This window comes from Narcine bancroftii, chromosome 4, assembly GCF_036971445.1.
Source record: "Narcine bancroftii isolate sNarBan1 chromosome 4, sNarBan1.hap1, whole genome shotgun sequence".
Classification (NCBI taxonomy): domain Eukaryota; kingdom Metazoa; phylum Chordata; class Chondrichthyes; order Torpediniformes; family Narcinidae; genus Narcine; species Narcine bancroftii.
The window spans coordinates 176,490,668-176,516,870 of NC_091472.1; the positions used below are offsets into that span (position 1 = coordinate 176,490,668).

Consider the following 26,203-nt stretch of genomic DNA (forward strand, 5'->3'; position numbering starts at 1 on the left):
TATATCAACGATCTGGATGATAATGTGATAAATTGGATCAGCAAGGTGCAGAAGACATTGATGGAATTGTCTATGTACAGTGGTAGAAATGTAGAGAACTGCATCAGTAAACATGAGACGCTTTAATTTGCCTACTGACCAGACATACCAAGTCAATGATTGCAGTTGGTTGGCATTTTGGACCGTACCTGGAGCAGCCAATTTGGGAATAGATTATAGTGGATGTTGTACAATACAAAGTCGTTCTTTGATCTTATTGTTTGTTTGATATACAAACTTTTTGAGGATAGAACTGGTAGAATAATGAGGGGAAACCAGTTGATGTAATGCATGTAGATCTTCTGAAGACCTTTGAAGTCCAAAAGAGTAAATTGATGTGTAGGATTGAAGCACATATCTGCCTAGATAGTGGGGGTGGGGGGGTGGGGGGTAGGGTTGTGATCCAAGAAAACCGTCTTTAGTGCAATTTTCTGGCATTTAAGCCTATAATTTGTCTTCCGTTGTCATCACTTATGCATACTCTCAGTGAACTATTGGGTAGAATGGTAGAGTCAACTTTTCTAACTGCACCCTCCAGTTTTTGTGATCAATGATTCAGCATGTTGCATGTATGGAAAATGTGACTTTGTTTTTGAGGTTTAAAATATATTTTCACCTTAACATAAATACAATATGCTATTGAATGAATGTTTGACACTTTAAAAAATGTGAATAACATTCCAATGAATGTTTTTATATTTCAAGTTCTTATTGGATTTGGTGCAGCAGAAAGCGTACAGTTTAAAATTATTTTGTAGTTGAGTTTATTTGCATTATTAAACTTTTTTTAAATCTAATTTTTGTATATGGACCAGTTAATTCATTTGAATTGCATAAAGATTTAATTAAGGTCATCGTATTTCTCATTATGGACATTTGTCTTTGCAAATTTGAAAATTGAAAAGAAATTACTTGAAAAATTATTCCTGAGGTGCTGCCATGATTTTATAATTCTTTTGTGACATGTTTCCATTTTCAAATCTCAGATGTGTAATTAATCATGTTTACATTGCTTATTTTTATGATGATCTTTAAATGTCAAAAAAATGAAATATGAGAAGAATAAATGTATACAAAAATATTTGTCTGAATAAGCAGCTTTGTAATGCAAAGGTTTTTACTGCTGAAGGACTGCCAGAGATTAAGGAAGCATCCCACAACTGATCAGCTGACTTCTCTCCTGCAATGTGTTGGTTATTCATCTCACTGTTCAGCTGCAGTCACTGGTATAGCTAACTATGCATTTCGTATGGTGCTCACAAAAGAAGCAAAGGTACAACAAAGATATCCAGCAGGGAAAGCACACAGTTTGACGTCGGATTTGTTTTATCCCATTTCAGCAGGACCATGTATTCATAAGGGATGAAGCAGGCCAGAAAGACTCACGGCCTGATCTGCGGCCTACACCGTCTCTCCACAGTCGGGCTTCTCTTCTTAAGAATCGAGAGCATTTTGCTACAATTAGAACAGCATCTCTGGTGAGTAACGTCAAACAAAAGATTTTTGTACGTTCCTTTTTTTCTCTCTCTGCAGTGACCGTTCATGCTAGTTAATAATCTTAATCCTTTAAATCCAGGCATAATTTCTTTCCTCAGTGACTAATTGAAAGTAAATTGCCATATATTAACCATTTAGCACAAGGTTTGTGATCCTTTTGTCTTCATTTCACCATTCTAAAGCATTCAAGTAAATAGAGCAGAGCTTCAGCATTTAAAATTATTTAAAGGATTTATGGTTGCAGAGATTTGATCTTCAATGGGTAATCTGTTGAAACACCGAGATGGCTGGTTCTCAAATGAAAGTCTCAAAGCAAGCATACAGTCTTGCATTGTGTAACACACGTTTTGTATGTGTCTAAATTACTGTTCCATGTTTAACTTGAAAAATGCTTTTCAAGAGATACTCCTTGAGTATTTAGAACCAGAGGAGGTTATTATTGTGAAATACCATTGCAGTAGATAATTAAATACAAATTAAAATAATATTCACTTCAGCATTTTAGAACATGTAGAAATCAGTCATAAGTCGAATCTAAATTCATATTGATTCAGATCACTTTTTTAACAAAGAAACTTGTCACTCTTTATTCAAAAAGCATCAATTTACTCATCCAGAGAAGCAAGCTATATTGTTACATAAAATAAGCCATCTTGTTTTTTGTATGTATATTATCATTTGAAGCTGTCTATTGAAATGAAAAGGTGATATGCAATAATTACATTGTTTTCTGGCTGATATTTCAATGTGTACAAAATGTTTCATGTGATGATTTAATTTTTTTTAAATGGGACTTCAACGGTTTTAAGTTATTTTAGGCATATTTCATTGCACTTTATACAGTAAAACATCTGTTATCTCGAATTCAAGCAACCGGCAGCCTCAAACAACCGACAAAAAAATTGCAGAAAATAAATAGGTTAAAAAATATGGAAGTTTAAAATTGGCAAGCCTTGCCATTAGTTTGCCACTCATGCAACGCACAATCTCAAGTAGCCAGAAAATTCACTTATCTGGTATCTACCAATCCCCATAGTTGCCAGATACCAGGGGTTTTACTGTTTATGTCCCTGCTGAAGTTATTTTGATATGGAATTATGACTTTTGAATATATTATTGTGTAAAAAGGATTGGTGTGTGCACAAGTAGTTTCAGGTTGAAATAGTTCCATCAGGCATGTGAAATGATATGGTCTTGACATGATGTCATTGGTCTCTCTAATATCAGAAGTTGTCATACACACAATAGATGTTAGCAACTGAAAACTCTGCTATTTAGCAACTCTGCTAAATTCTAGATTTCTTCTGGTGAATTAGACCAGCCATTCTCAACCTTTTTTTTGCTATGGCCTACTTAGAAGTCTGCTCAAAGTTTATGGGCCCCCTTCCCTGTGAAACAGTCAAGTTTAGTTGTTTTTTTTCTGTTCTTCTCTCCTTCTAACTTCATAAAAAACATCTTATGATCTCAGTCTGTACCCCCTTTAAATGTGCAAAAAGCTCCCATTGAGAATGGCTAAATTAGAGCTTTGCAGAATTTTTCCTCCCCCCCCCCCCCCCCCCACCCCTGCAGTCTTGGACGAAAAGTTAAGTGGAGCAGGAACCCATCACAAAATCAAATTGCTCCCATTATCCTTCTCTTAAAAAATGAATTTTTTGAGGCAATTAATTTTCTTCTTTTGGCTATGAGGAAAGATTTTCCCTTGATTTTCCTACTTTTCCCATGTAAATTTCCTATTTTTTCCCCAACATAACTAAGTTTTTACAAAAAAGGTATATTCCTGTTGGCTTTAAGTTGTCTGCCAATTATGCTTTTCATTGCATTTGCTTTTCTACTGGTTAAATTAGTTTGAGTAACTATAAAGCTGTGCATGAATGTGTTAATATTTTCAAATATGGAACAATAAGATTTCTTACTGAGCTTGCTTAACCTTTTGCACCAGGACAGAATTGGTCCAACAATTTTATTGACCAATTTACTTCTAATTTTTCTGTTACAAATATGAAAACTTTGCATTGCACACCATTTTTCCAATATAGATTGCAGAATTATCTGAATAGAAACAATGTCATATTTCCTTTATTTTAGTTTTGTCTCCCCAGTGACGCCCCCCGCCCCATCCCACCTCCCAACCTTAGTTGGTTTAAGACTTGACATTTACACGTCCTCACTCGCCTCCTCCCAAGGACATCAACGGACTTTTCAAGTTTTGCATGCACCTCCTCCAACCAAGTCTGCTGTAGTCTATGCTCTCAGAATGGCCTCCTCTGCATCTGAGAGACCAAGCGCAGATTAGGCAGCTGATTTTGTCAAGCACCTGGGTTCTCTCCTCGCATGCCAGCTGGAACTCTTGGTTTCCAACAATTTTAATTCCTCTTCTCCTTCCCACAATGTCCTTTCAGTCTTCTGTTTCATCCTTTGTCAGGATGAGGCCAAGTCTAAACTTGAATAATGGTGCATCATATTCTGTCTGGGTAATCCATAACCCAACAGTATGAACATTGTATTTTTCAAATTCCCACTGTTTTCATTTGTCCTTCACCTGATCCCATTTTGCTATCTCATTTCCAGTTCTCACTTCACTCAATATGCCCTCTCCTCCCTACCCATTTCCCACTCCACCTTGCCCACCTTCATTTGTCCAGAATCCTATTATTTCTTGGGGCCCCCTCCTCAGCCCTCTTTCCCCTTCCCCTTTTAATGCTTGCAATTTCCCCGTCACATCTTCTCAGAAAAGGGTCCCAACCTGAAATGTTGACTGTCCGATTGTCTCTATGGATGTTTCCTGTCCTCCTGAGTCCCCCGATCCTCTTTGTTTGACCACCTCATCAAAAGTATATTAAATATCAAATATTATTGTGATTTTTTTTGTCCATAATGTTTAGTGATTTTAAAGAATTCCTAATCTTGACTATATTCTCCCCAAGTTTTGAATTGTCGAGCAGTGAAGTTCTCCGAGGTTGCTTTCAAAGTTGCTTTTGATTAATATGGCATAGGACAGTCTATGTATGTCTCCGTGACATTTAATTGGGGGCTATTAAAATTTAATTATGAATCTAGACCATAGGTACCCAATTTTTCTGATTTGGGTAAGTATTTTTGGCTAAGAACACACTACAGAGCTAAATGTTGCTGGCTCTCATGTAGGTCCAGTTACTAATGATATAGCATGTAGGAGAATGGTTGTTTTCTTTCTCTAAGCAAAATGAAAACCCCACACTAATTTGTAAAGTTTCGGACCTGCATAAAAGTTTTCTGTTTGAAAATATTATCACTCAGCACTCATTGTATGGAAATCTATGAATCTGAGTCGTGGGAAATGTTACTGAGTTTGGACTTCATCTATATACATGAATATACCTGTAGTTTTAAGAAAATATCAAAATCCACTCCAAACAAATTTTAAATGTTTTATCGATGAAAGGTAACTTCGTCAGTCAATGGGAAAGAATATTGAATTGAAGTTGTGAGGAGTGCTGTTGTGTGGTTGAATCCTGAAATTCTTTATATACAGTATTTTATCTTGAATTGAGAAAATGTTGATAGGGTTTTTGTTTCTTGTTGGCCAAAAGTAATTTGAAATGTATGACTTTTTTGGAAATGCGATTTTCACAACTACATGCAAAAATCACATGAAGTAAATTACTTGTGTTCCATTGATTGGGATCATATTTAATTAATTTGTCTCTTCTCAAGGGATGAGGAATGTTCTTTAATTTTTAACTGCAATTTAGAACTGCTGCGGTTTGCAAGGTTATTGTGCACCAATAGGGAATGACAGTTTATATTGGTCTTCACAAGCCATGGACTAAGAATAATATTTCATTTTATTTTCTAAAGCAAATCATTAGTCTTTTAAATTGCTACGCAGTAATGTATGTGAGGTAGTCCTTCAAAAAGGATGAACAAATAACTAAACAGCCATGGCTGGGTTGGAAATAGTGGTAGAAATATGGGCACAGAAGGAGGTCATTTGGCCTTCAAACTTCTGCCAACTGTAGAATAATCTAGTTAATTTTGTTCCCTGGTACTTCCTTGTTAGTTTGCATTTTTTCTCTCTCAGGTCAATCTAATTTGTCTTTGAAATCATTGATCATTTTCACTTCTGCCACCCTTGTAGGTTGTGAATTCCCCACAATTTACCATTTTCTGTATTTATTTTTTAAAATTATTTTTGTACTCACTTTGCACCTTTCACCAAAACTTTCAATCTGTGACCACCAGTAATTTTACTTTCTCTACTCATCTAAAACTGTCATAATCTAGTACTCTTCAGAAGTTTTCTCATCTTCCTTCCCATCAAGAACAACCCAGCATCTTCAACCTACCTTGTGGCTAAAAGCCCTCGTACCTCATACTATTCTGGCAAAACTGTCCATGTCAATTAGGGGTTTTTCCACATGCTCCCTCAGGTCTAGTGACCAGAACTGGTGCAACATTCTGATTGTGGAGAACCAGTACTTTATAGAAGTTCAGAATGCCTTCTCTCATTTTGTATGAAACAATATCCCATAAATGTTCTTTCAACTTATTCTTGCATCTTTAAAGGTTTATGCTTGTATATCATCAGATCCCTTTTTCTTGCACGTTATTTGGATCTGCTCCATTACCCACTGCGTCTGCCAAAATGGTTAAGTTATGCTATAAGGTGCCTCCTTCCACAGAACCAGTGGCTTAATCCTTCCTTCAGTTTGTCTCTAGCCTTGCACTGACTTTCCTTTTTTGACTCTTGCCGTCTTGAAATAATCTTTGGATTATTACTTTTTAAATTATTTTTAATTTCCTCTCCTGGAAGTATAATGATGACCTCCGTACTACCTTCTAAACAATATAGATAATTGATACTGTCATGTGCAACTGGCATATCCCTGCAGAATATTCTGCAACATTTAGAGATGTCCTTTAACCAGGTATCAGGGAAACAACACATCACATCAAAATCAGGTGAATGCAAATTTAATGACCTTCCTAGACATTTTAACAAGCCAAAACTAACAACACTCTAGTGCAATAATGAGGCAGACCTGCTCTTTCACAGGTGTGTTCTCTTGGATGAGAGGCCTCTACTGTTAAATCAAGGGTGGCACAGTTAACCTAGGGTTATTGCAATGCTATTACAACATCAGCAACCCGGGTTCGAATCCGGTGCTCTCTGTAAGGAGTTTGTATGTTCTCCCCATGTCTGCATGGGTTTCCTCTGGGTGCTTCAGTTTACACCTACCCTTCAAAAATGTATGGCATTTATAGGGTGATTGGTGTATTTTGGCAGCGCAGGCTTGTTGGCCGGAAAGGCCTGTTAACGTGCTGTATGTCCACTATTTATCCATCAACCAATACTTTTTAAAAAAAATTTACATAGTCATTATTGAAATCTTTCATGCAAATTGGATACCTTGATAATGACAGCTTATTGTTATGATAATGACAGCTCTTTAGAAGCATCTTGGGTAACCATGATAGACACTCTCTTAAATACAAGTGTGGTCCTTTTGGGAACACGTGATTGGGCAAATGTCAGTGGCTGTTGCTGCAAGGTGGCTTAATGCCTGTGATGCAGGATTCACATTTATTTGCCCAATATTTAACTTGCAGTAACAAGACAAACCTCTATTGCTACTGCATTCAAACTTGCTGTAGCACGCATTGAAAAAGCAAAATACTAAGGTGTTGAAAGTGCTCAGCTCAGTGGCATCTGTGCAGAGAGTAAACAGCTCTGTCTATGGTCAGTGACCTTTCATCTGTTGTGAATTTTAGTGAAAAGCATTAACCTGAGAGGTTTCTTGCTCCAGATGTTCAATACTTCCAGTAATTTCAATTTTATTGTAGAATAATGTTGAGTGATTTTATTTTTGCGTGGAAACAAATTCACAATATGGCAGCCTAAAAATATAAACAATTTGCATTTTTTTTAACTAGTTGAGATGTGAGCAAAGCTGGCATTGCCTGTACATATTTTTTTCCCCAAAAATAAATTTTATTCACCATAAATTATGTAGAATACAAGACCAAAAGCTGTTCCAAACTTTACATTCATAATTTCAATCCTATTGAGTAAGATATTTACAAACTTTTACCTAATGTCAGTTATCTCATATTGAACAAGTTATTTACAGTACAGGATAAGCTGTTCAGAAACTTTACATTTTGTCAGTCATCTCATCGATGTACCTTCCATGTTTCACATTATTACCTTAATACTCGGTCACCACCCCTGTGGCACCTTGTTTCTCTTCTCCCCCACCCCCACTTTCTCTGTTGGTTTAATGAGCTTCCCCTCAGTGTCAGCCCCTCAGACCCCAGTAATGGGGGAGGGGAGGTGGGGCTGTAAACAGTGCTCCTCTCATTGGCTCCTCCACCCATCCCTCAGTATGTGGTTCTGCAGCCTGGAATGTGCCAGGCGGCAGCATTCCTAGACCGACATCTTAGTGTGCGAAAGACCACCAGGTTTTGGGCCGACCAAAGGGCGTCTTTTACCAAGTTGATGGTCTTCCAGCAGTTCTGGACATCTGACTCAGAGTGGGTTCCCAGGAACAGTCCGTAAATCAGTGAGTCCTCTGTCACGCTGTCGCTGGGGATGAACCATGACAGAGCCCCCTGCATTCATCTCCACACCCTCCTTGCGAATCTGCATTTGGCAAAGAGGTGGGCTGGTCTCCCCTGAGGACAGCGTGCGCTGAGGTTGATGTTCCGGTTGTACAGGAAGGACCTCACTGGGAGGGCACATATTGCACGTTGCTAATTGCCATGAAGGAGGTGTATTGTAACTGTTCACTTGAACTGTTCCAGCCTGGGCAAGAAGTTCATTAGTACAGTTAGGTATGTAATTCCAGGAGTTTGACACAACAATAATAAAAGATCTGTGATTGTAGCATAGTCTGGATGAAGTTTGTCCTAATCCTAATGGAGCATTGGGGCATCCTGTTTGAGAAATTTTGGCAATGTAGCGCATTGAATTTTATTGTGCACATGAAAACAATAAAATGCTAGTCGTTGAAATACTGTAAATGTTTAAGTGGTAAATTAGATGCTAATTAAATGGGTTGATTTTTTCTGGATATTGTTGAGTTTCTGTGATGTTCTTGGAACTGTTGTCAACTCTCTTATAGATTAGAGAATTTTTGGGGATTTGGAGAATGAATTGGCCTTTACTCAATAGCCAGCCTGTGTTCTGCTCATGTAGCTGATCCAGTTATGTCCTTGCTTAGTGTCTTCCTCTTTCCTAGGGCACATTGATAGAAAATTTGGTGACATCCACATGGATTATCGAGGAAAAGTGGTTAGAATTACTTGTATTGGAGGTTGTTGTCTGGGATTTTTTTTTAGGGCATTTATGAGCCTAGTTTGAATGTTGCCCAGTCATGCTTTCCCTGAGGTGCCATTAATGAATGTAAGTCATCAGATGTAGGTTCAGGATGGAGGTCACAGATGAAACAACTGAAATTGTAAGGGTTTGCGACAGTACTCTGGGGATTTTTTTTGTGTGTGTTTTACTTGCAGCTACCCAATTTTTTTTGTTTGTTTGTTAAAGGTATTACTGTAGCGGCTGCTACACTGCTAACTGAAGGATCGCACAACCAGACGGGTTGAGTTCAGTGAGCAAAAACTGATTTATTGCAGGCTGCCTGGCTGGTCTTATACTCCCAGCCCGAACCTGGCTGAGAACTGCGCTGGGGGGCCCCAACGTCACCGGGGAGTCACGAGAGTCGCCAAGCACGGGCTTCTGAGCCTGGTGCCGAGGTCGGGAGGAAACCCCCAATGGCACCATTTTTGCTGGCTGTCCCGCCGCGTGCGTGATGGCATACCGCTACACAGTTTCCCCCTCCCACCCCAGAACTGGCGCCAATGTCCTTTTTTGCAAGGTGGCCTCACTTCTTGGGTTGGGCCACAACTACTGGCTCGGTGGGCTGGCTTTAACCTGTCCACCGTAAACAGTTCCCTCTTACCACCGATGTCCAGTGTGAAAGTGGATCCTAAACGCTGGACGACTTTGTACGGCCCTTCGTATGGACTTTGTAGAGGTGGTGTGGATGGGCCCTGCCTGATAAAAACGTACTCTGCGGAGTACAGCTCGCTGGGGACATAAGAAGCCCATGTGCTGTGTCTGGGCGGCAGTGGGAGTCCAACTGGACCCGGAAGCAGGGGAAGTAGACCGTGCGGTGACTGCTGGGGGTTGACGAACTCACCGGGTAGGGCTAGCGGTGCACCGTAAACCAGCTCGGCTGATGACACCTGTAGGTCTTCTTTGGGTGTTGAGTGGATGCCCAGGAGCACCCAAGACAGCTTGTCCACCCAGTCGGGGCTAGAGAGGTGGGCCATAAGTGCTGACTTAAGGTAGCGGTGCAATTGCTCGATTAGCCAATTGGCCTGTGATGTAGCTCAATCCCCAGCCTGTTGGCAAGCAGTGCCCAGAGCGCAGAGGTGAATTGGGCACCCCGATCACTGGTGAGGTGGTTTGGGACGCCAAACCGGGCAACCCAACCGTTCAAAAGCGCTCGGGAGCAGGAGTCCATGGCGGCATCGGGATCACCTCGGGCCAACGAGTGGTGCAGTCTACCACTGTGAAAAGGTAACGGTTACCTCAGGAAACGGGTAAGGGTCCAACGATGTCCACATGTATGTGGCTGAACCATTCCCGGATGTATTAAAAATCTTGTACGGGTGCTCTGATGTGCCTGTGTATCTTGGAAAGCTGGCAATGGGTGTAGGTTCTGGCCCAGTCCACAATCTGCTTCTGAAGCCCATGCCAGACGAAACGTTCTGCCACCATTCGGACCGTGGACCTGATGGAAGGGTGGGCAAGGTCATGGATGTGGTGGAAGACTTGCTTGCGCCACTGCTGGGGAGCCACTGGTCACGGGGTGCCCATGGAGACATCGCACAGGACGGTGCCCTCACTGAGAGGAGTCGGGAGGTCCTGGAACCGCAGGCCTGTGATGGCAGTCCTGAAGGCCCACGTCTCCTTGTCGGACTTCTGGACCTGGGAGAGCTGGTCGAAGTCGAGGCCGGGTGTCAGCGCGCAAATGGCCGGACGTGATTGTGCGTCGGTGATCATGTTGTCGTTCCCCGCCTTGTGCCAATGTCGGTGGTGAACTCTGACATGAAGGAAAGGTGACGCTGTTGGCGGACTGACCAGAGATCTCTTGCCACAGCGAGCGCCTGAGTGAGGGGTTTGTGGTCGGTAAAAATGGTGAAAGGCCTCCCCTCCAAGAAATAGCGGAAATGATGCACCGCCAGGTACAAACCAAGCAACTCACGATCTAAAGCACTATACTTGCACTCTGGCGGGTGAAAAAGTCGGCTAAAGAGTGCCAGTGGTTTCCACTGTCTGTTCACCTGCTGCTCCAGGACAGTGCCGATGGCTGTGGCAGAGGCATCGACGGAGAGCGCCATATGCAGGTCGGTGTGTGGGTGGACGAGCAGGGTAGCCTTCGCGAGGGCATCTTTCATGGCATCGAATGCCCTGCTGGCCTCTGGAGTCCAGGCGAGTGTCTTGTCTCTGGCCGCGATGAGGGCGAAGAGCGGCTGCATGATGCGTGCAGCACCCGGAATGAAGCGGTTATAGACATTCACCATACCCACGAACTCCTGTAGCCCCTTGAGGTTGTCCAGGCGTGGGAACTCTCTGATTGCAGCGACCTTCATAGCGGCAGGTGTAGCTCCTTTGGCCGTGATGGTTTGGCTCATGAACTGCATGGAATCTTTCCCGAACTGGCACTTGGCCGGATTGATTGTTAGGCCGAAGTTGGCCAGTCGGGAGAAGAGGGTGCACAGGACAGACTTGTGTTGTGCCCAGTCTCTGCTGGTGACAAGGATGTTGTCCAGGTAAATGAATACGAAATTCAAATCCCTGCCCACTGTGTCCATAAGGCGCTGGAAGGTCTGGACGGCGTCCTTGAGCCCAAACGGCAAGGAAGGAACTTGAACAAGCCGAAGGAGGTGATGATGGCCGTTTTGGGTATGTCCTCGGGATGCACCGGGATTTGGTGATACCCGCGCACCAGGTCAACCTTGGAGAATACCCTCACACCATGCAGGTTGGCCGTAAAGTCCTGGATGTGAGGGACTAGGTAACGGTCAGATACTGTCGCGTCGTTAAGCTGTCGATAATCTCCGCAAGGGCGCCAGCCGCCGGAGGCTTTCGGGATCAGGTGGAGTGGTGAGGCCCAAGGACTGTCGGAGCGTCGAATAATCCCCAGCTCCTGCAGATGCGAGAACTCTTCCTTCGCTATCGGGAGCTTATTCGGCGGGAGTCGGCGGTCCTTGGGTGGGGATGTAATGAAACACCCCGTGGCGTGGTGAGGCGGCAGAGAACTGCGACTTGAGGAAAGGACGGGAACTTGTCCAGCATACGCTGAAACTCGTCCTTGGGCATGCTGACTGTGGCCATCTGCGGCTGCTCTGTGCGGGAGGCATTGAGTCAAATGGATTGGAAGGTATGGGCATCTACCAGTCACCTACCTCGAATGTTGACCAGGAGTCTGTGGGTGAGGAGGAAGTCGACATCCAGAATGGCAGTTGGAAGGGACGAAACGGCGAACCTCCATGAGAACTTCCGCTGGCCGATCTGGAAGTGTTCAGACTTGTCACCATAGGTTTGGATCTCCGTCGAATTGGCTGCACGGGCGGGAGGTCCTCAAGGCCGGTTCCGGGATTCGATGGCTGTGGCCAGGATGACGCTGATCTGGGCCCCAGTGTCGATGAGGAAGCGTCGGCCGCTGACTGAATCGTGCAGGTAGAGAAGGTTGTGTTCTTGGCCAACCGCCGCAGCCATTATCAGCAGCCGGCCTGCTCATTTCCCTGGAACAAGCAGGGCTGACGACACTTCCAAGCCTTGGCTCCTCAGTGCTGGTGGAAGAAGCAGAGGCCTGAAGTGGATGGCTTGCTTCTCTTTGAGGTCCCTGCAGGGGCCGGGTGTTCCACCGTAGCGCTAGAGGAAGTCTTCCCTCTGGGAATCATTCGAGCCATAGCTCCTGAGCCTTTTGAGCGACCTTTCTAGGGTCGACGAAGCTCTCCTGGGACAGTAACAGCCGGGTGTCTTCAGGCACATGGTCGAGAAAGATGCGCTTGAAGAGTGGGCAGTTGGTGTGATCGCCCATGAGCGCGAGTATCTCGTCCATCAACTCGATTGGAGTTCTGTCCCCCAGGCGTAGAGGCGCAGCATTCGAGCGGCACACTGGCGCCTGGAGAGGCTGAGGGAGCCGGTGAGCACCCGCTTGATGGTCCTGTACTTAACTTCCCCAAATGGGTGCTGAACAAGTTGCAGCACTTGTTTGGCAGTCACCTGGTACAGGGCGGTGACCCCATAGTAAAACTTGGTTAAATCCGATGAAATGTGGCGGAGGTGAAACTGAGCCTCTGTGTGGCTGAACCAGGTCTCCAGCTCCTGAACCCAGAAGTCAGGAAGCTTGATGGCTATAGCATTGATCGAAGGGTCGTTCATGTCGGGTTCAAAGACGTTTGAACCTGTCGGGGTCACCAATTGTAGCGCTGGCTACACTGCTAACTGAAGGATCACACAACCAGACGGGTTGAGTTCAGTGAGCAAAAACTGATTTATTGCAGGCTGCCTGGCTGGTCTTATACTCCCAGCCTGGCGCTGGGGGGCCCCGACGTCACCGGGGCGACACGTTGGTCGCCAAGCACGGGCTTCTGAGCCCGGTGCCGAGGTTGGGAGGAAACCCCTGACGGCGCCATTTTGTCCGGCTGCCCCGCCGCGTGCGTGATAAGCGGGGCCGGTTTGCCTGCCTAATGGCGTATCGCCACACTACAGCTTTTGGAGCATTCTCCAATTATTTGCATTGAACAGTTTTACCCAAGCTCTGAGATGCCATGATCAGTGTGAGAGTGCATTACTGGAATTCAGCCACTTTGTCCTCCTTGGTTAATTAAGGCTGCCACAAGGTCAGGTAGAATATCTCCAGAATATGCATCAATTAATAGAATATTGGGTGACTCATTCAACATGTTCTGTATATTTCACTGATGATCGATAAATTTTCTCTATTAGGTTTATTCTGTTTTGTGGCTGATATTGTACCTGCAATTTTTTTCAACTTTTGCTCAGCTCAATGAACACCTTTTATTTCAAGAGTTGGTGTTCGTGCAAAATCTCATGTTGCCTTTAGACTGACCTTCGGGAGCCAAGGACAAACAACCAACCCATAACCTTTTATTTCACAATTTCCTTTTACTAAGATCTTCGTTAATAAAAAGCAAACAAAAATTAATTGCTCTCACCATCCTTCTGGGTGCAACATTCAGTCATGTCAAATACAAAGGACCCTTCAAGGCTGCAGCCATATCAAATGGCGAAGTGGTGGCTTCGTACATTGATTTGACCCAAATTGTTGCTAACTCGGCAGGTCAATACTCATCCATACAAGACTTGCATATAGAGAACAGTGATGATATCAGAGAGAAATGTGTATGTTTGTATAAGAAAACTGGAAATAACTTGGCTTAATTGTGCGTGCTCAGTAACTGATAAATAATGTAACTTCACGAGAAATGTTCCTTTTTACCATCCCTATTTGTTTTACTAAAGTCGATGTAATTGTCATCTTAGTTTTCCGTCCTTATCTGTCCAACCAGGTTACAAGACAGATCCATGAGCATGAACAGGAAAACGAATTACGTGAGCAGATGTCGGGCTACAAGCGGATGCGAAGACAACACCAGAAACAGTTGATGGCTCTGGAGAACAAGTTGAAGGCTGAAATGGACGAACATCGTCTAAGGTTGGAGAAGGAAGTAGAGACCCACTGTAACAATGCATCTATTGAACTGGAGAAGCTGGCAAAAAAACAACAGATTTCTATGGAAAAGGAAGTAAGATGTATCAATGTATTACAGTGAAAATTTAACGTGATGTCCGTGTTGCCGATGTCCTTGAAGGGAGGGAGGTAATCACATCAATAAACATTTGGGTAACTGTAGGTGATCGAAGTTATGTATCTTAGTACTTTGCTGGTTAGTTTCAAGAGAAAAGTCCAGTATTAAGTTTATGAGTGGTAGGAAAGGTGGCATGAAGGGATGGATAGAATAAAGGGAAGATCTTGATGGAGTGAGAACAAATGAGCAGTTAAGTTGTAGATTTTTCTTCTTTGCTGATAGCAAGGCTCCAGGCCAGACTAAACTAATAAAGAAAAGAACTGAACCAAAATGGTGACAGGTAGAAATGGACAGTTCTGATGCAGTCAGAAAGGGTGAGTTAGCTAAAGTTGGGGAATTTGAAATAGACTCCTGAAGGCTGCAGCTTGCTGTTTAGATGATGATATGTTATTCCTCAAAATTGCATTGAACATGGTTGTCATTCTGCTTCTGTTGTTATCATCCAGAGAATTGTCCTGCACCGTGCATGACCTCTTCAACTGAACTGCCCCTCAGCAGCATCACATTGACATTTGCCTCAATTTAATTGATTCTTAGGATCCCTCAACTTTCTCTGATTTGGGAGTCAAACTGTCCAGCTTGGAGTTTTGGAAGAGCAGAAATTTTCACCTATTAAATACTGTACAGCCCTAATGTTGATCACTTCCATGCTCAGGGCAGTCTTGGCCTGGAGCTCTGACATTCTGTCCCTCTTCTGATTCTCCTTAAAAACTGAATTTTTCACCAAGATTTTGATCATTTGTCCTGATGCTTATTTCAGTGCTTCTAGCATTTTTAAAATTGAAATACACGTGCAATGCCTTGGGACATTTTGCATTAATCCATTACTGTATAAGTCTGTTGTTTTGGAATCAGCTTGGTCCACATCTGAATCATTAACCTGGCATTTATTGTAGCACCCTTTTTATTTAAATTTACTGTCAAAATCTTTAATTGGCATTTTTGACGTTATTCTTTTGAAGGGATTTGTATAATCTGTATCTTGTTTATTTTTTTAAAAACCTTTCATTGTTAAATTACCGATTATTTTTTTCCCCCCTGCAATAGTACGGTATTTGAATCCAGTCTATGTGCACTGAAATAAATTGCCTGGTTGCATTTTTTTCCCCCCACATACAATATTGCCTTTTCTGCACATACTGTTAATCGGTGACATTGTTCTGGACTTCTATTCCAAATTTCTCACTCTTTGTACTCCAGAATTAGCTTCAGCAAGGCTTTTTGACTTCCTCATGTGTGAAACCTACTGATCAAGAAATTTCTCAAGAATACTTTTTCCCTTCACTAATTGGAATTATTGAAAGTACTTGCTAACTAATATTCTTTCAACTTCCTGAAGTTTTCTGTTAAGTTTGCCTTTCCATCGATCTCATTATTTTGAGATCAAAAATATGCATCCAGCAGTATAATATTTTACGTATTTTTCAACCGTATTCAAAGTGATCTATCTTTTAATTATTATGCTACTATTGGGGTGGCATGGTTGGCATAGCGGTTACAGTGGCAGTGATTGGACCATGGTTCAAATCCCGTGCTGTCTTTAAGGAGTTTGTACCTTCTTCTTTTGTCTGCGTGGGTTTCCCCCGGAGGCTCCGGTTTCCTCCCATTGTTTGAAACATTCTGGGGTGTAGGTTAATTGGGTGTAATTGTATGGCACAGGCTCTGGGCCGAAATGGTCATTTTAAAATTTAAATGTATTTTCTCTTTCTTTGGATGTGTTGTACTAAGTTCCCATTCTTCCTTTGATTTCTTTGTTTTCACTATATTATCCATGGGGGGTTACACTTAACTAAAACTCGCCAACCTTGTTTACCACTCTGCAGATTTGTTTTGAAATAACAATTTCCTCAGCCCAACGCACCCAACCCATGCCAAAGTACTCTCTCCTATTCATGCTTATATTCAGGAATATAAATCTTGTATTCTTGACACTTCCCAGCTTTCTTTAGAATTTCCTGTTATTACAAAACCTCTTCATTGAATATCCCAAAAGAATGCCTACATGATTCTTCTATTAGATCATTATCATGTTGCCCACCCCCCCCCCCCACATAAAGTGGCATTAAAATTTGACCTAAAGGCTGCAATAGTACACCGATTTAAAAATAATGTTACATCTCATTAAAAAAAATCACCTCCAACAACATCGCATTGCCTCGATACTGCCATGCAGTGTCACCCCAGGTGTCTTTGTTCTTAATTCTTTGAAGTGGGATTTAAAAACAGCTGTTCTGACTCTGTGGTGAGAGGGTGGCATAATTACCTTAGCCCAGGTAAACTGTGGTAGGCAAAAAAAAATTGCCCATTTCCACAGATTTTCTCAAATTATCAGGCAAGTTCTAGAGCATTGTGAGGCAAGTTTGAATTTTTGGTTAATTTTATCTCAGCTAAATATTGTAGTTTCTTTGCGTGCTGGAAAAATTACTTGATCTTTATTTAATGATGGTGTGACATAATAAGATTTGGCTTTCACAGTTTCACTGTTAGATTTTGCAGATGAATATCAACTTTGCTTCTTTCAGATGAAGATAGCAGCACAGGATGAGAAAAAAACACAGCAACATATTGCAGCCCAACAAAAAAAGGAACTGACCACATTCTTAGAAAGTCAGCGGCGCCAGTACAAACTTTGTAAGGAAAAAATTAAAGAGGTAAGCATGAAGAGGAGAGAATGCTTTGATGTGTGTTGGGCTAGGGAAATTGTTATTTCAAAACAAAAATGGATTAAAAAAATTTTAATGCAAATCTATTGATCTGTATGAATAGACCTGTGAGAATGCTGGATGTAAAATATTTTCAGAACTGACATCCTGAAAATGACATAATTAGCATAGTTCAGTGGGATTACTTTTTAAATTTTCAGTCAAGTGATAGAATGATAGAAATTTAGTGCACAGGCTGTATAAAAGTAGGTTATTGTGTTAGCTTCATTTTCAATATTGAAAACAGTTGTATTTCAAGTCCCCCTGGGGCTGAAGAGGATTGCTAATTGGCAATGCTGTTGCCGCCCGTGCTGTGGGTTTTTATTCAGGGCGAGGGAATTTCCACAGAAACACTTAATATGTTCCCTTCTATTCTTGTTCACCATTTCCATTTTGTAACACTTTTCCCCTTGGTTTTTGTGTCTTTCCCCTTTTCCGTGAATAACTGTATTCATTCATCACTTTACGTATTTTCAGCTTCTTAAAGCATTGTCTCTTTGGTCTCTGATAAGTTCTTTTATTATCGTCTTCATGTGTTTATAAAACATATTGATTTTAGCAGTTCATTTTAAAGCACTCTCTTGGCCTCCTTAATTTCTACTCCAGGAGATGAATGAAGATCATAGTACGCCAAAGAAGGAAAAGCAAGAGCGATTGTCCAGGCACAAAGAAAACCTTCAACACACACAGGCAGAAGAAGAATCACAACTTCTTGGGCGCCAACGATTACAGTATGATCGAAATTGTCGGGAACTTAAGCGGAGGTTATTGATTATGCGACACAATTTGGAGCAGGAGCATCTACGGGAGGTAAAATTTTGAGGAGAATTTGGACTTGTGCAAATGTGACTCTTCCCATTAATAACTTTAAAATGGTGGCGTCAGTGTTGATCCAAGTAGCAAAACGAGAAATATTCTCTACTCTTCCTCTTTGCTGCGTTAACATCTTTTAAGTTTGGTTCGATACTTCCATGAAAGAAAATCTTTTGTTTCATTCTCTGTTCTAAGCAGCTTTTTTAATGAACCCAAGATTTAAAAATAATTAAATGATTGTATATAGCCACTGTTCATCCTTTTTCAGGCATGTTCCACATTTGTGTACACATACCAAATTTAAAATGTGCTGAGTGACAGATCCCAGTTGAGTAATAATTTCCAGGATATCTGTCACCCCATTCTGCCATTGAATCCAGCAGCAGAGTCTGGAGAAGGTTCATCTGTGATCCTAATCCAACCAAATCTGGAGTAGAATACAAGACCTAATTATTGGCATGTGAATTCCTTCCCTAGAAATTAGGAAGCTTAATCCCCATATTTAACTTAATATTATTAATCATTTTAAAATAGTTTTAATTCATTTCTCTAATTATTCTCATTATTTTAATTTTTTAAATATCAGTGATAGCTTGCAAACTTTAACAGAAAGTGAGCATGGCCTTTAATCTTCCTTCCAGTAGTAGACCATCAAGATGTTCCAGGTCATTTCATATGACATTTACAGCACAGAAACAGGCCAAATTGGCCTTTCTAGTTCATGCCAAACACATTCTCCCACCTCACCCTACTGACCTACGCTTAACCTGTAACCCTCCATTCCTTTCTCGTTCACATACATATCCAACGTCTCCTTAAATGCTAATATAAAACCTGCCTCCACCACTTCATCCAAAAGCTCGTTCCACACACCCACCACTCTCTGAATAAATAAGTCCCCCTCATGTTTCCTCTAAGCTTTTGTCCCTTAACTTTCCACTCTTGTCCTCCAGTTTGTATCTTCCCCTTTCTTAACAGAAAAAGCCTCTCCATGTCAACTCTACCTATACTCCTAATAACTTAAATACCTCAGTCAAATCCCCTCTCAACCTTCTACACTCTAAAGAATAAAGACCTAACTTATTTAACCTTTCCCTCTAACTTAGACCCTGTAACACCAGCAACATTCTAGTCAATCTTCTCCGCACCCTCTCCAATTTGTTGATACCTTTCCAAAATTGTACACAATACTCCAAGTTTGGCCTCACCAATGCTTTGTACAATTTTAAATAACATCCCAGCTCCTAGACTCAATGCCCTGATTTATAAAGCCCAACATACCATAAGTAATTGTCATTTGAATCAAATTCTTCTTGGGGAAAGTGATTTGGGCTGTGTGTTAATTTTTCCACACTCAACTGAGATCTGGCTGACAGACAAAATGCAATTTACTTCAGTTTAAGGTCTATTACAAAGAAGTAATTTGATATAAAGTTTGCTTTTTCCATTTTATCAAAGTTGGATTAAGTTAATAATTTCTATAGTTTATTTGTGAGATACAGTAAAATCCACACTATCTGGAATTCAAGCGACCGGCAGCGTCAAGCTACCAGCAAAGAGAAATTGCAGAAAATAAATACAAAAGTTTGAAATCAGTGCCCCCTAGTGGTTAGTTTGCCAATCATTGAACACGCAATCTCGAACAATTGGCAAAATCACTTATCTGCATCTACCAATCCTAATAGGTGCCTAATGTATGTGGTTAACTGCAAAATATGTATCCAGTTAAATCCAGAGCAGTGAAATAATATGCAAGGAATATTATTGGCATAAACCAACCTAAATTAAGGTAGTCCTTTTTAATCATCAGCTATTGGTATTTGAGAGAGTGGGCGAGAATTATGCTCAAGAGCTACATTATAACTTGCTGTTGGAGTATCTTTTAAGAACAGTCTGGATAATCCTTGTGTGTATCAACGAAATCTGGAGCTTGCCACGCGCTGACATTTTATGAGTCTTGAGAGTATTTTCACTTAAACTTTTCTTTTTCTCTGAGGTGGATGGTAGAGAGAGAGAGATAAAAATGCTAGAACTATGAGGTGCAGAACACAGCATTTGTTAGAAATATGAAATGAAAGCTTCCATTGACAGTTTTGTCAGGTGAAGGAGCAGTATCTTGTCCTCCATCTAGGTGTGCAATGGTCCTTTAGAGTTTGTTAGAACTGTCCAATTCTGATTTGGGATTATTAATTTGTAACATTAACTCAGTTTTCTGTTCTTCAATGAAAATGCCCAACCTACTGAATACATCCAGCATTCTCTTAAAATTTCCAGCAATTTCCTATTATCTGCAGTACTTTCACTTTCTTTCATTTGGTACCAACATCATCTGTTATTTATTCTCTCGTTCACTATCATATTGCAGACATTTCCATTTTAAATTTTAAAATTTTGATTTAAATTTAAATATAGACATTTAGCACTGTAACTGGCCGTTTCAGCCCACGAGTCCATGCCGCCCAATTAACCATCAACCCTCCAGTACGTTTTGAATGGTGGGAGGAAACCAGAGCCTCTGGACAAAACCCACGTAGACACTTGGAGAACACACAAACTCCTTACAGACAGTGCGGGATTCGAACCCAGGTCCCGATCGCTGGTGCTGTAAAGGTGTTGCGCTAACCACGTCGTCAACCGTGTCGCCCCTTTCCACCCTTTCTTTGAAGCTTGCTTTCTAATTTTTCCTAGTTTCAATGAGAAGTCATCAGCTCTTACTGTAAGAGCCAGGCGATACTAATGGCGATTCTTTGTTTGCCTTGGGGCAAGCAAAAAGAAGACAGTTTTGTGTAATATTATATGTACTGTACTATTACATGACAATAGAGTAAAGGAATCTTGAGCCGGATTGTAAGCTGTGGTTCATTCACCATGAATGTTGCCTGACTTTCCTTGCTTGTAGCTCCCAAATAAACTGTTGAGTATTTTTCCAGCATTTTCACATTTTATTTTCGATGAGTTACACCTGTTTTTTTTTAAACTTTTGAGTAGATTTTTTTAAAGAAAATAGTAGATTTACTTTGCTGACAAAATATGAGATTGTGCCAGTTGTTTCAGAACATTGTCCTGTTGCTGAATTTATTGGATAATATAAATATTTCATGTCTCCCTGTACCTTGTAGGAAGTGAACAAGAAGCAGACACAAAAGGAGATGGAACATGCCATGTTAATTCGACATGATGAGTCTACACAAGAACTAGAGTTCCGACAACTTAACATGTTGCAGAAATTAAGGATTGATCTAATCCGCTTGCAGCATCAGACTGAGCTTGAGAATCAAACTGAGTATAATACACGCCGAGAGCGGGAATTACACAGAAAACATGTCCTGGAACTCCGACAACAGCCAAAGAGTCTGAAGGTATGGGATGGAACTTCTAATAACAGTAAAATCCCTTTATCTGGAATTCAAGCAACCGGCAAACAAAAAAATCAAGGAAAGTAAACGGTTTAAACTTGCCAATCATGCAACAAGCAACCGGAAAATTCAATTATCCGACACCTAACAATTCCCATAGGTGCCAGATATTGGGGGTTTTACTGCATATTGGTATTAAGAAATCTGCAAGAGACTACGTTTTCCTCCATGACTGTGCTGCCAACTAAAAATTCTCAAACTGATGCAAATACTATTTTGTGTAAATGTTATGATTTTATAGTAAAGGTTAAGGATCAATTGATCCTTAGTAGCCAAGATCTCTTTTCCTTTTTTTTTTGGATTTCCAGTGGAAGTTAGCAGGAAATCATTGGGAACGAGTTTTGTCGAACATTTCTATTTAGAAATGGTGTTAAACCATCCCAGACATGAATAAGCTTATGTTAAAGACCTTTAAAATGATGGATCCTGTGCTGCAAAGAAGTCTGAAGCCAGCAGAAGTTCCAATAGCCTGCCATAAAAAGAGATTAAACTGGAGTTTATGAAACTAATAACATCTTAGTGATACCACACATAGTTAGCAACACTTTCTCTTTGAAGCGACAAAGGTTTGGAGAAAAAACAGGAACTGGGTTAGCCCAATGAAAAGAGACTGTTTGAGCTAGCCTAGTATTCCTTAGAATTTTGAACTATAAGAAGTGATTCCCAAGGAAGATCAAATATTTTAAAAGGGCCTAATAATGCTGGGAGGAAGCTTCTTATGAATGGGGTCCCCAATCCAAAGTTAAAGAAATGATTGGGCTTTGAAGTCTGAACGATTTTCCGCACTCTGAGGGATGTCAATCTTTGGAGTCAAAGTCCTGAACAGTTTCATTGTGTACATTTAAGAGACTGGTACCTTTTTTTGGATTCTCAGGGAATGGCAGAAAAGGCTCTAAAGACCAAGAAGCTTTACTCATATTTCTTCAGAGCTGTTTCACGATCATTATTTTTTTCAGGATGATGATTCTTACTGTGTTGGTTGCGTGGTAATGGGATTATTCGTCCATAACCAGAGCCCTAAATTAGTTGCAGTTAAGATCAGTTGGGTTAAATCTACTACAAGTTTATTTAGACTCTTAACACAAACTTTTGGGATGCCATTAAGGATGCATTCCCCCAGTGCTTGAACTGAAGCTCTTATTGATGTGCATTCATAATCTGGATTTGATTCTATGGAATATTATTTCATTGTTTGCAGAAATCTCATAACCCAGATATGCAAAACATGACAGATAGAATCCAACGTAGGAAGGTATAGCCTGTGAAAATGGTCAATAATTTTTTATTTTTAAGTGAAAAGTACTGCATTTTTCCAGGAAGTGTTTGGAAAGGCAATTTAGACAGTTGCACTTTAAAAATGGTATAGGAAATGAGACACCCTGGAGTTAAATATACATGCATCTTTGAACATGACACGAATAATTGAGCCTTGTTTTCATAATGTGTTCCAAGTTCAGTATAATTATAGTAAAGACTAGGAATTCAAACCCAAAATTCAAATTCTAACTTGGCAGTTGTGGAACTTAAAATCTGGTATTCCACTAAACTATTGGACTGCATCTGGTTCCCTAATATTTTACAGCAGAAGGAGGAAATTTTGCCACTTGCCACTCTTACCCAGTCAGGGCTGTATAATTCCAAGCCTTTGGCAATGTTTAATTCTTAATTGGCCTCTAAAGAGATACAATATTCTACTTGGTGGTACTCTAACTATTAAAGCCAAGAGATCACAGTCAAAACAAGTTGGTATCAACCTAGGTGCCAAGTTTGGACACTGCTGAGTTGCTTCATACTCAATTGTCTTGACTTTTTCTGCTCTGTCCTAAAATGCTGCAAAATTCAAAGTTCGTTTTCCCTAATTAATTAAAATATTGCTAATTAATGTTAATTGTAGTCAGATCGTCCTCTAAATTACCTTCTCTCATCTGATCTATAAAACAAGATTGCATTTTCTCTATAGATACACTGGGCAGATTTTTGTCTTTGTTCATTTCGCATCTTGCACTTTTTATACCATCCAGTCATTAAAACAGTCATTGAAAAATTGTATACAAAGCCAGCACTGATTTCTGCAGCTTCCCTAGTTATTGCTTGGCACGGTAAAATAATTTATTGTGATTATTTTCTGTTAGCTAATTCTAAACTACAGAATGGGTCAATCATTGAATCTAATGTGTAAATTTTGAAGGAATTACTTGTGACCCTGCCAAATTGTGTTATGATTGCCCAGGTGAGCTGCAATGGCTTTCTTAATTATGAATCGCACCATTTTCCCAAGGAAGTTTTAAGCCAATTGGTCTATATCTTTTTATTTTGTATTATTTTTCTCCCATCCCTTTTTTTAAAGGACATTGTAGTTTTCAATCTGCAAAGAGTGTAAATCTTCACAGTACTTATGACGGACAAATCTAGCGTCATTGGAAATATGTAATCATCAGGTTCAGACAAAATGAATGAGGAATCTCATTCATTAGTTCAGAATCATACAAGAGCTTTTCATTTAAGTGAGAGATACAGCAAGATAATGGGCCATTATGGCCCATGAGCCTTTGATACCCAAATTCACTAATTAACCTACAAACTCCATGTGTTTGGAGGGTAGGAGGAAACTGGAAGAAACCCAAGCTGCCATAGGGAGAACGTACAAACTCTTTACAGACAGTGCCAGGTTTGAACCTGGGTCTCTGGCGCGGTAATAGCTCTGTGCTAATAGTGCCACCCAGTTTTAGTGAGGTGAATAGCAATTCTGTGGCATTGACTTTTAGATGAAAGTTCTGAATTATTTGGCAATGTGCAGAAAGAATCAAATTTAATCAATATGATTCCATAAAATCCCTTGTAAGTGACTTGTTTCTAACAGGTGATGCCGATACCAGCATTAATGCCATTATAACTGGCTATTTAATTGTTTTGCTTTCCACTCATTGTACATTCAGTTTTTCTGATAATTCTCTGGGAAGTTGATCTAAATCCTGACTAAAACCTTGCAACCACATTCTGTAAAAGAGGAGATTCTAGTATACTTTGTATAATATTTGGTAAATAGTGCATTTCTCTTTGACCTGTTGATAATTCATCAGTCTATCAATTAAGGTTGTACCTCTATCGGAAAATGAATGAGGAAAGAGAAGAAAAAAAAACAGGGCTGAAATTGTTGAATGTACACCATTGTTTTTGTCAAGTCTAAAATAATCAAACTCTGGAAATATCCTGCAAGTCAGGCAGTAACAGTGAAAAAAGGAGAAACTGAGTTAATGCTACCGGTTGATGATCTTTTTTGTCAGAACTGGACAGTACTGATGACAGATTTCCATCCTGTGATATTAACTTTTTCTCTTCTCCTGTGCTGACTAACTTGCAGACTTTTCTGGTACCTTTTTTTGTTTAATACTATAAGATACAGGAGCAGAAATAGACTGTACAGCTCATTGAGTCTCCCATGCCATTTAATCATGAGTTGATCCATTTTCCCACTCAGCCCTACTGACTGTCTTTCTCCCCATAACCTTTGATGCCCTGGCTAATCAAGAATCTCTGCCTTAAACCCAATAACCTGGCCTTCACAACTGCTTGTGGCAACAAATTTCACAGATTTACCACCCTCTGGCTGAAGAAATTCCTCCTTTTATCCGTTGTAATCATGTTCTTCAATCCTGAAGTTGTGCCTTCTTGTCACTCTTCCACCATGAGAAACAGCCTTTCTGCATGTACTCTGAAACTTTTCAAATGTTGAAAGGCATGAACAATGATATTTCTCCCCCCCCACCCCTCCCCCTCATTCTCCTAAATTCCAACAAGTGCAGGCCAAGAACTGTCAAACATTCCTTAGGTGATAACCCTTTCATTCCTAGAATCATCTTTGTGAACCTCCTCTGAACCCTCTTCAATATGTAGGATTTTTGGCCCAAATTTTACTTTCAGATCATTCTTTATCTCTTACGATGACTATATTTTGAGTATATTGTTAATGAAAATAGTTTTCACTCCATACGCAGGAATTTGCTTCAGCAGATTGTCATGTACTGTATACCACAAGTAATTCCTTCAAAACACTTTCCTACTCTTGCACAGCCTAACATGGTCTTCCCTTGTGATTCTGCACAGGCGATGGAGTTGCAGATAAAAAAGCAATTCCAAGACACTTGTAAAGTTCAAACAAAGCAGTACAAAGCACTGAGGAACCACCAGCTGGAGGTAACTCCAAAAAGTGACCACAAGATGGTCCTAAAAGCACTTAAAGAGGAGCAGACGCGGAAACTGGCCATCCTGGCAGAGCAGTATGAACAAAGTATCAATGAGATGATGGCTTCACAGGCAGTACGTGTTCCATTTTTAGTAAACATCCTTTATTTGTAAATGCTTTTAACATTCAATACTATATCCTGTGATATTTTGGTTAAGTTACTTCACAATTAGAAAATAAAGAGCCTTCAAGTCTGCAGTGGTCATCGTCTTAACTTCTAGAAAGTTCTTATCCATTGTTGGCCATCACTCAATGACAGCAGACGGACTAATTATAAATACTTATTTGTGCTATGATTTACCTTTGTATGTTTAAGGAAAAGCTATTTTCAATCTTTTTGATTTATGCTAAAATATTTAAGGTTTTATTTAATACTGATGCAACTTACTTAAACAAGTCACCAGGCATACATTGAATGCAGGTTGGGTGGCTGAGGGAAGTGATGGTGGAATTAGTGGAGTTATGAAGAATAATCTTCCAAAAATCTGTAGACCTAGAGGCATGCTTGTGGACAAGGAATGTACAAATGTTGTTCACTTCTCCATGGAGGTAGCATGGACAACCCAAACAAATGTAAGCCAATTTGACCTTCTTGATGGGGGTAG

At 40.6% G+C, this 26,203-nt stretch overlaps 1 protein-coding gene across 7 annotated transcripts in view; it reads left to right on the forward strand.

Annotated features, from left to right (window-relative positions):
* taok3a (TAO kinase 3a) overlaps positions 1-26,203 on the forward strand; it is a 119,203-nt gene that overhangs the window by 89,518 nt on the left and 3,482 nt on the right. For 6 of the 7 annotated variants that reach the window (XM_069933125.1, XM_069933126.1, XM_069933129.1 and 3 more), the window contains 6 exons: positions 1,380-1,517; positions 14,125-14,361; positions 16,947-17,075; positions 17,733-17,936; positions 21,059-21,298; positions 25,460-25,672. In XM_069933125.1, coding sequence (XP_069789226.1) covers positions 1,380-1,517; positions 14,125-14,361; positions 16,947-17,075; positions 17,733-17,936; positions 21,059-21,298; positions 25,460-25,672 — 1,161 coding nt within the window. The remainder of the gene's footprint in view (positions 1-1,379; positions 1,518-14,124; positions 14,362-16,946; positions 17,076-17,732; positions 17,937-21,058; positions 21,299-25,459; positions 25,673-26,203) is intronic. The other variant, XM_069933130.1, reaches the window with a different exon arrangement.